The sequence below is a fragment of the Lacerta agilis genome, chromosome 4, assembly GCF_009819535.1.
Source record: "Lacerta agilis isolate rLacAgi1 chromosome 4, rLacAgi1.pri, whole genome shotgun sequence".
NCBI lineage: Eukaryota > Metazoa > Chordata > Lepidosauria > Squamata > Lacertidae > Lacerta > Lacerta agilis.
In genome coordinates this window covers 1,801,678-1,818,878 of record NC_046315.1, presented here as the reverse complement: position 1 = coordinate 1,818,878, position 17,201 = coordinate 1,801,678, and the positions used below count along the sequence as shown (strand labels likewise).

Here is a 17,201-nt window from a genome sequence, read left to right as displayed (position 1 = left end):
GGAGGAAGAAAGGCTTACTGTCTTGAGGCTGGAACTGCTGAATCGGAAACTGAAAGTCTTGAGTGGGATAATAAATAAAAGAAATCTACTTTCCACAGAGGAGGCTTTCCAAAAGTTCTACACAATGGAAGAAAACCTGGGCAAAGAGCTAGAAGGGGTGTTTGAAGGATGGATTGAGATGACTGGGCAACTCCGGAAAAAAGATCCGTTCTTTGGGGGTGGCAGTCCCGGAACGGTAAAATTTGCAATATCCAGTCCCCGAGGTGTGAGCTCGGGGGCAAGGGACAAAGAATTAAGATATCTACAAGAAGAAGAAGAATGGTACAAAGAAGCGGAGGTGCCGAGAAAAGAGGAGTGGACCCTGAAGCTCGATGTAAGGTTTGCTGTGAACTCTGCCTGGAACTGTGGACATTTGGGAAAAGAAGAAATTTGGAAGATTGGTTCTGGCGATAGACAGAGAAAGTCAATGGACAGAGGGGGGGTGGGGTGAAACATTAAATGTAAAACTTAAATGGTCTGTTATGGTACCTGAAATCGGAGGGTAAAGGTTGTTAGTTGTAAGTTTATTCTGAATAAGTAAGGAGATATTGTGATTTTATGTTAATAGCAGCATGATAAAGAATAGAAGAAATAAGTTTAGATTGTATGAGAATATCTTGTTAAGATTTATGATAGAATAAGATGATTAAGATGTTATTTTTAATTTCTAATTGAAGTTAAATTTTTTAGAGAGAAGTTGTTAAAAAAGTAGATTATGGATTTAAAACCGAAGGTGAAAAGGCAGGGGAAGTCAACCGTCAAGATTCGGAAATAGAAATTTTTCTCTATGTATACAAATAAGAAGAAGAATCCTGGCAATATATGTATTTGTTTTATATTTGTAGGTGTGGGTTTGGGTGTGTGTTTTGTTATGAAAATGCCAATAAATTCTTCATAAAAAAAAATGAAATAGGAATTCCATCACAGAAGGAAAAAGGAAAGAGGGGGAGGGGATCAAGTTGATTCCAAGCCAAAGGCCAAGCAGAACAACTCTGTCTTACAGGACCTACGGAAAGATATCATATTCCGCAGGGCCCTGCTCTCATGAGACAGAGCGTTCCACCAGGTCGGAGTCAGTGTTGAAAAGGCCCTGGCTCTGGTTGAGGCTAATCTGACTTCCTTAGGGTCCAAGATCTCCAGAGTGTCGCTATTTATGGTCCTTAAGCTTCTCCGTGGGGCATACCAGGAGAGGCGGTCCCGTAGGTACGAGGGTCCTAGGCCGCACAGGGCTTTAAAGGTCTAAACCAGCACCTTAAATCTGACCCTGTATTCCACCGGGAGCCGGTGTAGCTGGAAAAGCACTGGGTGAATAGGCTCCCATGGCAGGGACTCTGTGAGGAGCCTCACTGCAGCATTCTTCACCCGCGGGAGTTTCTGGGACAGCTTCAAGGGCAGCCCCGCGTAGAGCGAATTACAGTAGAAAATAAGCATCCACAAATAAAAGGTGCAGCAAAGCAATCCTATTGAAACAACACAGCAATTATCAGCAAGGAACAAGAGAGCATTGTGTAGCAGATCATATTTCTGCTGTCTCAGAGGAGGACATTTCCCTTTTTCTTTTAGGGTCCAGTGTGCTTTGAAGATGTTGCTGTTTGTTTCACGGACGAGGAGTGGGCGTTGCTGGATCCTGACCAGAAAGCTCTGCATAAGGACGTCATGGAGGAGAATTGTGGGATCGTGGCCTCTCTTGGTAAGGCTCCCTGTGGGATCGTCATATCTGCCTGGAAATTTAAAAAATACCTTTATGTGACCAACCTCATACATTTTCACATTGCTCAACAGCACCCCCTATAACAATCTTCCTCAAATTATTCCTTTTTCTACCACGATTGGGCTGCTCTGAACTGCCCTGGCCATCTTAAATGTCAGCTTCAGAATTGTTAGGAAAGATAAGTAGCTTCAGGTTTTCTGTTTTTGTTTTTGCTCCTGTCAGTCCTGGGTTGACCAAAGAGACGACTGACCTTGGAGATGGATGGGATGCCATGACTGGGCCAAACAAAATCCATCCCAGAGAAGAGCCAGGCTTATTGAATCTCAGGTGGTAGTAGCAGTGAGGATGATGATGATAATATTATTATAAGTAATACAGTGGTCCCTCGGTTTACAAACTGTCAGGGAACTGTCCCCGGCACAGTGCAAGGTGGTGGAAGGGCTCTCGGGATGCTACAGAGAGCCCCAGCTCCACCTGACCAGCAGCACCTCCTCTGGCAGCAGCGGAAGCAGCGAGGTTTCCAGTGGGGAGGGGCATGGGACTCAGGGGATGGAGGGTCGAGGCTCTGAGGATGCTGGAAAGACCCAGCACTCAACTAGCCCAAGGGGCGAGGGAGGAGGCACGCAATTTCCGTCGCCCCAAAGGCGTCGAGGGGTGAAACGAAAGGATGGAAGGCGCGGTATTCATATACCAAAAGTCTTTTTTGGGGGTCCCAACCGGAAGAGGCCATTCCTGGATTCTGCCAGTGTTTGATCCAGACATGAACTTTTTAGCTCTGCACTGTAAAATAATATGCACAATAAAACTACCAAAGAAAGGTCGGAGTTTTGCCTGGTTACTCATGAGCAACTAACCGAAGACCTTACACAAACATATTAACACTAATAATAATACTTAAATCGAGGTACCACTGTAGTAATAATAATAATTTTTATTTATACCCTGTCGATCTGGCTGGGTTAACCCAGCCACTCTGTGCGGCTTCCAACACATGTAAACATGAAACATAAAAAATACTAATAATAATCTGATCCCATACAGAAAGAACATTAACTTTAAAATGAACAACTTATACTAGTCATTTTTTCTTTGCTTAATGATGCAATATTTTTGTTTATTTTATTTGTATTATTATTTCTGTATTTGTATTTTCTTGCTACAAATGTATTGAATTTGGAACCTGTTAGGGGTATCAACAAAATCAAGCAGATACAGTAATTGTTTGTTCAGAATTTTTTTTGTACATTTATGGTAAATATTGTATATCTGATAACTGAACAACAACAAAAAAATTCATATCCATATATATGGATATGAAATTTTTTATTGTTGTTCAGTTATCAGATATATATATATATAATTTTATGATATTACAATTTTGATATATATCAAACAAAGCAACATTGAACAACTCATCAGAATCTAATAATAAATTTGTTGGTTAATGACAAACAACACAGGTAATGAACACACACCCAATTCCCTTCAGTTCTTCTCCAATTTTTCTGAGGCTCTGATTCTTTTTTGTCTCCACTGCAGATTGTGATGAATCGGAAATCGAGAACAAAGGTGACCACGACAAAATCCCCAGAAAGGAGAAGCCACGTAAAAATTTGGAGTGTGGAGAAAGCTGTAGTCAGATATCCCATTCCACTTCCCATCAACAAAATCTCATTGGAAAGAAACTCTATCAGTGTGTGGAATGTGGAAAGAGCTTCAGGAAGAACAGCAATCTCACTTCACATCAAAGAATTCATACAGGGGAGAAACCTTATCAGTGCATGGAATGTGGAGAGAGCTTCCGTCACAGTTCCCATCTCACTTACCATCAAAGAATTCATACAGGGGAGAAACCCTATCAGTGTGTGGAATGTGGAAAGAGCTTCAGTAGGAACGCCTCTCTCACTAAGCATCAGAGAATTCATACAGGGGAGAAACCCTATCAGTGTGTGGAATGTGGAAAGAGCTTCATTGATAGCTCTTCTCTCACCAAGCATCAGAGAATTCATACAGGGGAGAAACCCTATCAGTGTGTGGAATGTGGAAAGAGCTTCAGTAGGAGCGCCTCTCTCACTTCCCATCAGAGAATTCATACAGGGGAGAAACCCTATCCGTGCTTGGAATGTGGAAAGAGCTTCAGTCATGGCTCCCATCTCACTTCCCATCAGAGAATTCATACAGGGGAGAAACCCTATCAGTGCGTGGAATGTGGAAAGAGCTTCAGTAAGAGCTCCATTCTCACTTGCCATCAGAGAATTCATACAGGGGATAAACCGTATCAGTGTGTGGAATGTGGAAAGAGCTTCAATCAGAGATCCTCTATCACTTTTCATCGAAGAATTCATACAGGGGAGAAACCCTATCAGTGTGTAGAATGTGGAAAGAGCTTCAGTACGAGCTCCTCTCTCACTAAGCATCATAGAATTCATACAGGGGAGAAACCCTATCAGTGTGTGGAATGTGGAAAGAGCTTCAGTAGGAGCGCCTCTCTCACTAAGCATCAGAGAATTCATACAGGGGAGAAACCCTATCAGTGTGTGGAATGTGGAAAGAGCTTCATTCATAGCTCCTCTTTCATTTTCCATAAAAGAATTCATACAGGAGAGAAACCCTATCAGTGCGTGGAATGTGGAAAGAGCTTCAGTACGAGCTCCGATCTCACTAAGCATCAGAGAATTCATACAGGGGAGAAACCCTATCAGTGTGTGGAATGTGGAAAGAGCTTCAATAGGAGCGCCTTTCTCACTAAGCATCAGAGAATTCATACAGGAGAGAAACCCTATCAGTGTGTGGAATGTGGAAAGAGCTTCAATCAGAGGTCTTCTCTGACTTCCCATCAGAGAATTCATACAGGGGAAAAACCCTATCAGTGTGTGGAATGTGGAAAGAGCTTCAGTCAGAACTCCAATCTCACTTCCCATAAAAAAATCCATACTAAGGTCGGAAAAACCATTATACAGCTTTGGGAGTCAGACAAATCTGCAACTTTTTAACTAGATCTGTGGCTGATTGACATCTAATCCCCCTTTACAATGTTGTGTTTTTTATGTTGTGTTTTTATTTGTAACCATCCTGAGACCTGTGTCTGTAGGGAACGGGCGCCAACTCTTAAAGTCCTAGGGGTCTTTGCCCCCCCTGAAATATTTGAGGAGGCCACCCCCAGTTTTGTGTGTGTTTTTTCCAAATGCAACCTTTTATTCTTCTGCAACTTGCCGTATAACTTCTCTTTAAATTTTCCCTCTTAAAAAAAAGAAAAACAATGCACAAAGGTCATGAGGAAAACAAAACAAAAGAAAATACAAATGTGTGTCTATAGGAAAAAAACCATGAAAGGATATTGATAAATAAAAGATTAGGTGATGAATTTATAGCGTCAGATATAAAAAAGAAAAGAGGGATAGCCATCTATGTAATCGCAAAATGGGAGACAAAATTTATCTTTGAAGATGAGGAGGGAAGATTATTAGGGATCTAAGTAAATAAAGATAAAAGGAAGTTAATATTAGTTGGCATCTATGCCCCGAATGGAAATCAAGGGCAATTTTATAAGAAGCTACAAAAGAAATTACTAGAATATAACGACGAAGATATAGTGCTGATGGGAGATCTGAATGAAGTGAATTCTACAGAATGGGATAGATCACAGGGGACTATTAAAACAAAGTCATGGAGACTACCATAAACTTTTCTACAGCTGGTAGAAGATCTAAATCTATTGGATGCCTGGAGGGAAAAACATGAAAGAGAAAAACAATTTACATTTTACTCTGATGCAAACAAATCGGCAAGCAGAATCGATGCAATTTACGTGACAAATACCCTTATAACAAAGATCCACAAAATAGAGATCATGCCAAAATCGATTTCTGACCACAATTCAATGATGTTAGAAATAAGAATGGAAAACCTGTTGACGACTCTTAACGGCTGCAATTAGTCTTGCAGGGAAAGGCAAGGGGTGAGATGGCTACAGACCCAAAAAAGAAAATAACAGAACACCACTAGTAATCACATACAACAGGTTTGCCACAATGAGAACTCTTGCTGTGACCCTACCATATAAGAAAATCTCTTTAGTCTTTTATTATTATTATTATTATTATTATTATTATTATTATTATTATTATTATTATTTTCTTAGTATGAGAGGCCAGAGAAGAGCTAATATGATTTTGGGGGGAATTCTGGAAGAAATATATGCTAAAGAGTTGGAAGAAACATTGAGAACCTGCCTATGCACTCGAGGAGTTAGTTTGAAGCCAGAAGATGTGTAATGAGCCCATCGTTGTGTAGGGTCCAAAGGGAGAAACCCCCCAGGAATGGAATAATTAAATTTTTTAGAGAGAAGCTGCAATAGCAGGTCTACCAGACCCTGAAGAAAATTAAGGAATGGAGTTTCCAAGGGAAAAGAGTGTGGGTGAGTCAAGACTTATGCCAGGCTACTTTAAGGCAAAATAGCCAAATGAAATCTTGTGCACAAAAATTTGCATAATAACAATATAAGGTTTACCTGGGTATACCCTGCCTCTATACTGGTTTTTAAAAATGGTAAAAGGTTTATAGCTAAGAACCCAACACAGGCTGGGACTTTATTGATGCAGCTGGGAATCGAAGTTGATGAGTTGCTGTGACGGTAACATGAGGGTGCTGGAGGTGAAATAATAAAAGAAGACCAATATGGATTTTTTAAGGGTAGGAATATTACTCACCTGATTAGAAATATTATTAATCTATTACATCATGGGCAATTAAAAAAGTTCGGGTTACTGAAATTAGACGTCTTTAAAGCATTTGATACACTCTCACAGGAATTCTTATGAGAAATAATAACTAAACCCACCTGAGAAGGAAATCAGAGAATTCGTAACAAATGAACATACCCACTCTAACTAAGAGGAACAGGTATTCATGGAGAGTCCTATTACCCCAGAGGAAATAGACACCCCCACCCCCGGCCAATCATATTTCAAACACAGTTGTATTATAGGAAGAATGAAAAGCACATCATTTGAAATTGTTAATTTATTTTTTAAAAATTGTGAAAACAAGTCATAAAACAATTTCTGATTTGTTTTCTCAAACAGAACACAGTTTTAGCACAGAAATCACTTTGAAAAATGTTAAATGTGATGCTGAAATTTAAGTCTCTTTAATGTTTCAATTTCATTATCTAGCTTTAGAAGATTGACATCTAAAGCCGTTTTTAAATGTGGTGTTTTGTGTTTCTATGTTGTGTTTTTATGTTGTAACCATCCTGAGACCTGCGGGTGTAGGGAATAGGCACCAACTCTTAAAGGCCTATGGTTCTTTGCCCCCCCCCATAAAATATTTGAGGCCACCCCCATTTTTTGTGTTTCCCCCCCCCTCCAAACGCAACCTTTTATTCTTCCGCAACTTGCCATACAATTTCTCTTTCGATTTCCTCTCTTTAAAAATGAGGACTGCAGCTGCTTTTAAATTGTTTTTAATTTTTATCTGTGTTGTTTTAAATGAGACCATCTTGGCTGTGAGCCCTGGAAGACCTGCGCCCTGCCTTGCTGGCCCTTTCCCATCTGGCCTGGGAGAGTGGCGTGCGGACTGACTCCAGCTACAAAAGCTGAAGCTGTTGAACAGATTCTCGGGCTGGAGTATTGTTTACAAGGGGTTGAGAGAGCTTGTTGCTGTTATCAATATTGTTGTTGTATTTTTGGTTTTAGATCTTATGATTTACGTGGAATTTGTTTCCATTTGGTTATGTACTTATTGTTCATGACTCCAGTTGGTAATTATGTAAATTGTGTCATGTTGTGAGCTGCCTTGAGCATAGTTTCAACTATGGAAAGGGGTATACAAATAAAATGATGATGATGATGAAGATGATGAATACCATATTGCAACAGTGCATGTTCTCCAGAAGCTTATGATTCCAAAAAAATAATAAAAAATGACAATTATTCAGTAGAAGATGTTTGCTGAATCTTTTTTCTTTCCTGTTATAGTAAGTTTTGATAATGCTACTACATTCCAGATTCTGTCAAACCAATCAAAGACTGAAGTCGCTGTGCTGTGCCTCTGCAAGAGCTATTTTTTGCTGCAATCAGTACAGTATTAATTGATCAAATGTATAACAAACTGTCAGGTCTGCAAAATAGGAAATTCTTTCCAGTAGCACCTTAGAGACCAACTGAGTTTGTTCTTGGTATGAGCTTTCGTGTGCATGCACACTTCTTCAGATACACTGAAACAGAAGTCACCAGACCCTTATATATAGTGAGAGGGTGGGGAGGGGTATGACTCAGAAGGGTGGTGGGAATGGGGGATCGGCTGATAGGTGTGGAAAACCTGCTGATGACTGTTAACGACCGCAATTGGTCTTACAGGGAAAGGCAAGGGGTGAGATGGCTAAAGATAGCTTTGTTATGTATAATGAGATAAGAATCCAATGTCTTTGTTCAGACCAGGTTTCTCCATGGTTTTAAGTTTGGTGATTAGTTGCAATTCAGCCTCACTATATTTAAGGATCTGGCAACCTTTGTTTCAGTGTATCTGAAGAAGTGTGCATGCACACGAAAGCTCATACCAAGAACAAACTCAGTTGGTCTCTAAGGTGCTACTGGAAAGAATTTCCTATTTTGTTTCGACTATGGCAGACCAACACGGCTACCCACCTGTAACTGTCAGGTCTGCGTTGCGGTCGCACACGAGTAACTAAGCATGAGTCCCAACTGTCTTTTAACAGTTTATTAGTGCAGACTATTTACAGTGCAGAGAGCAAGAAAAACATGACCGTATTAGTCGCTAGCAGAATCCGGGAGTGCCGGTTTCTGGTTGTAACCCCAGCATAAGAATTTAGGCATACCCAGGCGGCTCCTCCCCTGTCTCCTTTTGACCCCTCTGCGCAACTGGGGTGACGGGTGTGGCGTGCTCCCCTCTGAGCGAAACTCACGGGGCACGCTGGGACTCTCAGTAGCATCCTCAAGCCCCTGCCTCACTGGGCTGCCTGCAGCTTGCCCCTCCCCGCTGGAGGAGGTGCCGCTCTGCCCCCTGGAGGAGATTTCGCTACTGAGGAGGTGTCGGGGGGGGGCGCTCTCGGTACATCTACGACACCTCCCTCCGGGCTGAGGGCAGTTCCTTGACACAAACTAACAAAATATTCCAACAATTGAAAGGAAGAGATTGAGAGAGAGAGAGAGAGTCAAACAAACTCTGTCATGTAAGTTCACCATCTTTACTTTTGGCTTTCAGGCTCCTCTTGAAAATTGAGAACGGTCAGGCTGAGCTGGGAGAAATTCTTCATCTCCCTGATGTCCTCTGACTCTAATGGGTCAGGGCAGGACCTTCAGAGGAATGTTCGGCAGAATCCTTCCACAGCCTTTCAAGAAAGACCCAAGCAGTAGAATTTTGTCAATTGTTCCCAGTGCCTTATGAACACCCTTGAAATTGCCTCGAGTGGCTACCCATTTGCATGGCTCCAGACCATCCTGGGTCAACCTGCTGCAGCCCTCCATATGTTTTTGGGCTATAGCCCCCATCATGCTGGCTGGGGCTTGTGGGAGTTGTAGTCCAAAACAGTTGCACGGTACCAGATATGCAATGTCTGCTCTAGATGGTTCTGCTAAACCTGGCAGGTACCAGTATCCCCACAAGCAGATTGGTCACTTGGTTCTGCTCACAGCCACAGCTTTCCCAGGGACCAAATGAGCCCATTTCCTCCTGAGCAGCTTCCAAAGACTATCCTGGATCTCCTTAGTCCTCATGCCATAAATGATGGGGTGCAGGATCCAGGGAAGAAACAGGTATATTGTGCTGATGAGATTGTGGACATCCTGGCTGGCTGACTTGGCTAAGCGGAAGACAATAGAGGAGATGATTCTGGAAGAGTAGGTTGTAAGGATGACCATGAGGTGGGTGCCACAGGTGTGGAAGGCCTTGTGTCGGGCGTGGCCAGAGCTCATCTGCATGGACACCTGGAGGATGCAGCCGTAAGAACCCAGGAGGAAGCCAAAGTCAAAGATGGCGGTGATGGTTCTTGCTGCCAGGCCTACAACCTTGTTCCTGGAGATGTCGCCACAGGACAACCTCATGAGGGCCATGTGCTCACAGGCAAAATGCCCAATGATATTGGACTGGCAAAACCTCACCTGGGAAGCCAGGATCACTACTGGGCTGACGAAAACCACGCCCCGGGCAAGAGCGACCAGTGTCAATATCACCAGGAGCTTCTTCGTCATGATGTCTGTGTAGTGCAGAGGGTGACAAATGGCCACGTATCTGTCCAGAGCCATCAGGAGAAGAAGATTGCAGTCCTGCATTGTGGCAAAGTACAGGAAGAACATCTGGACCAGGCACTCCGTCAGGGAGATGTGGCTGACTCTGAGAAGGAAGCTGAGGAGCATCCTGGGAAGGATGACGGTGGAGCCACAGAGGTTGACTGAGAAGAGCAAAGCAATCAAGACATACATGGGCGAATGGAGACTGTGATCTGTCCTCACGGTGTAGATCAGGATGGAGTTCCCTGCAACAATCATGAGGTAAAGGCAGAAGAAAGGGATGGCGAGGAGATATCTGGACTCTTGGAGGCCTGGGAAGGCGAGCAGAAGGAAGTCTGTGTAGGAGACGTGGCCTGTTCCATTCTGGTCTCCTCCAGCCATCTTGGCAATGATTTGAGATAACAGTCCTTAGATCTGAAAAGAGGGAAGAGAGGAACAGTTCCACCATCCTATTTTTGTTGTTGTTAGGTAGCCTCAAAATCAATTCCCATCTGTAAAATAGGAGCATCTAAATGCTGGAAAGGCTGCACCTCCATAGGCACATGCCTCCACATGAGGTGGAAATGCCCCAAAGTTCATTCCTACAGGAAATCTCCAAAATAACGAAAGAGATAATAAAAGTAACTCCAGAACTAGCCCTATTAAATATCTTCCAGGACAACAATGCACTCATACATGTCCAAGAACTCACAAGACACTTGGTTTTGTTGGCAAATATCCCACCCGGGGTCAGTTGTGAGACTGCCCCAAGACTGGAACAAAGCCTTGTGCACATTCCTGGCTACGGGAGACCGGTGGCACAGAAGGGAAAGGAGAATGTGAGCTGCTTTGAGACTCCTTCGGGTAGTGATAAAACGGGATATCGAATCCAAACTCTTCTTCTTCTTCTTCTTCCGTCCCTCCCCCCCCCCGAAAGCTTTCATTGCAACTGATTCTGAGCAAACGAAGACATCACATTATGCTGAATTCAACATTTATGGATGGCCTCCCAGGGATTAACCCCTCCAAAGGCACCTCAGACCTTCACTGGGGCTGCTTTCCACTCTAGTGCAGTTTGTTTTTGCACTAGAAAACAGATCTCCAAACACCCTCAGCATAGCTTATGGAAGGGAGTTGGTACAACCAAAAGAGAGTCAAGCGAGGAAACCTTCCTGGCTTGCTGACTGAGGGCCACAATTGCCTCTCAGGGTGAGGAAGGGTTTCCTACCTTCATGGAGAGGCGATGTGACTCCGGTTTTTGCATGCAGGAGGCCCTAGGCTCAACCTCCAGGCTCCTCAGTTAAAAGGAGACTGTGAAGCAGCTCTGGGGACAACCTTCTCTGTCCTTGGAGAGCTGCTTCTGGACAGAGGAGATGGAGACCTAGGATGGCCCAACGTGAGCTCATCAAGTCCAGCATCCTGTTCTCACAGGGGCCAATGGGAAACCCCAATGGAAAACCCACAAGCGGGATTTGAGCACCAGAGCATCTCTCCCCTCATGTGGTTTCCTGCAACTGGGATTCAGAAGCATTTCTGTCTGCCAAGAAAAGGCATCGTGCATGTTGTGAACTGCCCTGAGATCTTTGGATGAAGGGTGGTATATAAATTAAAAACACACACAATAAAAACAACAAAGTGGCCTCTTGACCATCAATGCTCATGACAAGACACATTTGCCACAAGAAGACTCTGTGTTTGTATTCCCTCTTCACACAGCAGGTCTATCTATTAATGTTTGATTCCCTGGTCCTGAGTGGGGTAACCGTGTCCCTGAAGGACCAGGTGAGCAGCCTGGGAGTCATTTTGGACTCACGGCTATCCATGGAGGCGCAGGTCAATTCTGTGTCCAGGGCAGCTGTCCACCAGCTCCATCTGGTACGCAGGCTGAGATCCTCCCTGCCCACAGACTGTCTTGCCAGAGTGGTTATCCCCTGCTTGGACTATTGCAATACGCTCTATGTGGGGCTACCTTTGAAGGTGACCCGGAAACTACAACTAATCCAGAATGTGGCAGTTAGACCTGTGACTGGGAGTGGCCGCCGAGACCACATAACACTAGTCTTGAAAGACCTCCCAGTACGTTTCCGAGCACAATTCAAAGTGTTGGTGCTGACCTTGAAAGCCCTAAACGGCCTCAGCCCAGTAGACCTGAAGGAACGTCTCCACCCCCATCGTTCCGCCCAGACACTGAGATCCAGCTCCATGGCCTTCTGGCGGTTCCTTCAGTGCGGGAAGTGAGGTTACAGGGAACCAGGCAGAGGGCCTTCTCGGTGGTGGCACCCGCCCTGTGGAACACCCTCCCATCAGATGTCAAGGAAATAAACAACTATCTGACTTTTAGAGGACATGTGAAGGTAGCCCTGTTTAGGGAAGTTTTTAAGGACTACTGTAGTTTTTAATGACTGATGTTTTAATGTGTTTTTTTAATATTTTGTTGGAAGCCGCCCAGGGTGGCTGGGGGGACACAGCCAGATGGGCAGGATAATAATATAATTAATTATTATTAATTATTATTAATTATTATTATCCCCCTCTGCCGAAACAGGAAGAGCCCTTTGACAGTGGAACAGACTCCCTTAGAAGGCGATAGCCTCTCTTTGCTGGAGGTTTTAAAACGGAGATTGGACAGCCACCTGTCAGGGATCCTGTAGCCACGATTCCGTCATTGCAGGGGGTTGGACTGGATGACCCTTGGGGACCCCTCCCAACTCTATGAATCTGCGAAAATGACATCAGCCTTTATCGCCAGCTTCTGTGCAAAACGTCCTCCTAACATCCTCCCGAAATGGCCTCAGTGCCGTCATTCCCTCCCTCCTGCAGGAATGCTGGGACCCTCAACATTTCCAGCACCGCAGAAAAGGGCAGGGTGCCTGCTTTCTGGCCCGCCGTTCACTTTCAGTTACTGGAATCCAGAAGTGGACAAAGTTAGAAGTTTCCAAAGTTGCTGCTGTTTATCTCCGCTGTCCTTTCGCACCTCCCTGCGGGTGCAGCCAAGACCGCAGAGTACAATTAGCCTTAACGAGCTGGACAATAACAGTGGCAGAGTCTGGGGGCCGCAGCGGACTCGGTTTTCCCTGGCCTGTGCGGCCCCACGGCCCCTGCCTGTTCGCAGATGGCTCAATTAGCTGCCCTGTTGTAACAATTGCCACCTGCCTCCCTGCGGGGCCAATTTTCCGCAAAGCAAAACGCCTTTCCCTTCGGACTTGAAGTTGCTGCTCGGACCTGTGGAGGGAGGGAGAGAAAGAGAACTTTCCTTTGGAGTCCCAAGTTTGCCGTGTGGTCCCACACCTCTGCCTTTTCTGCATGGCAAAGCAGTGCCGTACACTGGTTAGAATCTTAACAGCAATTGACTATTAATTTAGGCTGCTATTATATATATATGGACCATCAAAGAAGCATTTAAAGCTCTTAAATGTAGCTGCGTTGTTTTAAACTTCCTGGAAGTCCCACAAACATCATATTGCAAAGCAGTTTTGTTCTATGTTACAAATCAAGCACCACAAAGAGCTTTTCCTTTTGCAGTTTTGCAATGTATTTCTTATCGATAAAAAAAAATTAGTTGTGGCGCAAGCAAATTTTTATTCTGCAAGTGTGACTCAGAGGGGGGGAAAAAGTTTGAGAACCGTTGATTTATGTACCGTATTGGCCTGAATATAAGCCTCAACCCACCCACCCCCCAAAAATTCTGACCATGAAAAGTTAAAGTGCGGCTTTTAATTTGAGACCTTACAAAAATTGGGTCGTTTATGATATCGCTGCTGAAACAGACATACGGTAAAACGGAAAGGGTGTGAGTGCCTGTGGAATTTTAAGGGAGCGGCTTATATTCTGTTATTGTCTTTCCTCCCCCTCCGAATATTAAAGGTGAGGCTTATATTTGGGCCAATACGGTAAATCATTTCTCTCCCTCCTGGGCGTTTGGGCCTTTAGGATAGCTTTCCCAGTGGTGCAAAATGCAGTCAGCCCACCCAAGAAACAATAGCACAGTACGATTCCCTCTTACGCAGGGGTTTGGTTCCAAGCGTTCTGTGTAGGCCTGAAAATGCGTACACTCAAACCGCCCCTGCAAAAGCACCCCTAGCTTTCCCGAGCCAGCGTGCTTGAGGCGCAAGCTGGACCCAGAGCCAAAAGAGCTTTTAAGCTTCCTTGCCTAGCTTGGGGGTTGGGGGAAAGGCCCTGCCCCACAGCGCCCCAGATCCGGAAGGCTTTGGATGCTCATGCAAGATCTCGTGGGGAACTTGAACATCGCCGTCAGATCTTGCCAGAGCAACCCAGAACCAGCGTGCTGAGGCTGTGTATGGTTTAAACTGCACAAGGTTAAATGCACAAAAGATGTGATTGTACAGTATAAAACACCAAATCCACAACCCTGCAGATTGTCCAGATAAAATACCTGATAAAAGTCATAGAATCATAGATTTTTAGAGCTGAAGGGACCCCAAGGGTCATCTAGTCCAACCCCCTGCAATGCAGGAATCTCAACTAAAGCATCCAGGACAGATGGCCGTCCAACATTGAAGTCTTAATAACTAGCTAAAGCCTATAAACACACACACACACACACACACACACACACACACACACGGTGTTAATATTTTGTTGCATTTGTAATTGTTTTAATTTTGTGTAGCATTTTAATTTTTTCCTTTGCATTAATAAACGTGCATGCACACTCACATAATGGGATTGATTTTGTTTTGCATATCTGTTTAAACTTTGTGTTTTATTTTTTTATACGGACAGGCATGCTCATATTGTGTGTTTGTTCCGGTATCTATTCAGTTTAGGTTTCAAAAGGTAACAATTCAATGTAAGTTACGGGTAGGTAGCCGTGTTGGTCTGCCATAGTCAAAACAAAATAAAATAAAAAAAATTCCTTCCAGTAGCAGTCTCTAAGGTGCTACTGGAAGGAATTTTTTATTTTAATTCAATGTAAGCTTTCGGCACGTTTTCAAAAATATCTGCTGTTTTTCCAAAACCCACTAGGTGGCACTGTGGTTTAATTTGTTTGAGTTTGTGAGTCCAACAGCATCAAGAGAGACAGAAACAGAGATCCATAACCTTAATTATTCCTGCTTAAAATCTTACTTGCCTCTTTCTGTAACAGAGGTGTCCAGACTTAAAATTAAATCCCTGCGTCATCTGAACTGTGTTATTATTGTAGACTGCTCTGAGGTTTTTAAACAATCAAGCAGTGTATAATTTTTCTGAAATAAATTACATTGCCTCAGTTTCCCTTTTAGAGTTTTTTGCTGCAAGAAGGTGCTTGTTTAATTGTAGTGGGCTTGGAGCAAATAATTCTTTTATGTCTCTTGTACGCTGCAAAGGAATCCCTTTTGGAAACAGGGTGGCTTACAAATCTCTCCAGTGAAATAAAACACAGCGCTTTATTCCATTATGACAGAAGTTGCACGGTGCCTTGAAATCTGATTTGCTGCAGGGCGGAAATGCTGGCAGCCAACTTATGCACGATCGGCCGGTGGTTCCTTGCTTTGGTGTTTGCTACGTATTGCGGGTGAGCCTCCTTCCAGCTCCCCGGTTTCTTTTTCTGAGCCCAACCTGAACCCCTTGGGCCCGGCTGCAACCTAGGATGGCACCCCAGGCAGTGGTGGTATAATGGCTAGAGCACTGGGCCTGGGAGAGATCCCCACTTGGCCATGAAGCTCACTGGGCCAACTTGGGCCAGCCAAAACCTCACAACAGGGCCGGCCACAAATGAGACATGATGAAGCACTCGCCTCAGGTGGCAGGCTGGGGACGGCAGGTGGGGACAACAGACCCAGGCCCCTAGAAATGCACCTCTTGCCAGGGGCGCCATATCCTAGGGACCAAGCTCTTTTGCCCCCCCCCATATTTTTTGGGAGAGGGGCTGATCCCCAATGTCCAAAATTGCTGGAAGAGGCCAAGCACAGAGCCGAATGTGGCCCCCAGATGTCTCCTCCTCCTTTTCCTCCTGAACCGCCCTGCGACCTCTGGGGCAATGGATTCAAACTACAAGAAAGAAGATTCCACCTAAACACGAGGAAGAACTTCCTGACAGTGAGAGCTGTTCGGCAGTGGAATTTGCTGCCAAGGAGTGTGGTGGAGTCTCCTTCATAGAATCATAGAATCCTAGAGTTGGAAGAGACCCCAAGGGCCATCCAGTCCAACCCCCTGCCAAGCAGGAAACACCATCAAAGCATTCCTGACAGATGGCTGTCAAGCCTCCGCTTCAAGACCTCCAAAGAAGGAGACTCCACCACACTCCTTGGCAGCAAATTCCACTGCCGAACAGCAGTTCTCTGGAGGTCTTTAAGCAGAGGCTTGACAGCCATCTGTCAGGAATGCTTTGATGGTGTTTCCTGCTTGGCAGGGGGTTGGACTGGATGGCCCTTGGGGTCTCTTGCAACTCTATGATTCTATAGGGCGGTGTTGTTGTTGTTCAGTCGTTCAGTCGTGTCCGACTCTTCGTGACCCTATGGACCAGAGCACGCCAGGCACGCCTATCCTCCACTGCCTCCCGCAGTTTGGCCAAACTCATGCTAGTCACTTCGAGAACACTGTCCAACCATCTCGTCCTCTGTCGTCCCCTTCTCCTTGTGCCCTCCATCTTTCCCAACATCAGGGTCTTTTCCAGGGAGTCTTCTCTTCTCATGAGGTGGCCAAAGTACTGGAGCCTCAACTTCAGGATCTGTCCTTCCAGTGAGCACTCAGGGCCGATTTCCTTCAGAATGGATAGGTTTGATCTTCTTGCAGTCCATGGGACTCTCAAGAGTCTCCTCCAGGACGGTATATAAATTCAAACAACAACAACAACAACAACAACAGAGGCGGGAAGCAGCAAGAGGAGCCACAGCCATTGAAGACACACTGCTGTCACGTTTAGCTCCACCCCCAACTCCTCCCACATCCTGAAGCCATGCGCATAGCGTCAGGATGTTGTGTGTGTGTGAGGTCACACACCGTATGCCACCTGCCCCCCCTTCTTGGGGAGCTGGCGCCTCTGCCCCCTGCTGCCCCCTGGATTTGTCACCCTCTCAGGGGCATAGCAAGGGGGGGCGTAGGGGGCGGACCGCCCCATGTTCCATAATGGAGGGAGTGACAAATTATCAAGGAACAATTACTGCCCTACTAGGGCGGTACATAAAAAACTTTTTAAAAATGCCTTCTCCAAAGGTCTTATCTTACTATACTAGGGATTATATAGCTATATATGAAATTTCATGCATATCGGTTAATATCTT

The 17,201-nt window shown here is 44.8% G+C and overlaps 1 protein-coding gene and 1 pseudogene across 1 annotated transcript in view; one reads left to right on the top strand and one right to left on the bottom strand.

Annotated features, from left to right (window-relative positions):
* LOC117044872 overlaps positions 1-17,201 on the bottom strand; it is a 934,741-nt pseudogene that overhangs the window by 712,552 nt on the left and 204,988 nt on the right.
* The window catches only part of LOC117045003, a gene marked incomplete at its 5' end in the record, with an annotated part of 374,050 nt that overhangs the window by 293,802 nt on the left and 63,047 nt on the right, over positions 1-17,201 (top strand). Inside the window, 1 exon segment of the mRNA XM_033145796.1 lies at positions 3,494-4,689. Within this exon segment, the coding sequence (XP_033001687.1) occupies positions 3,494-4,689 (1,196 nt within the window).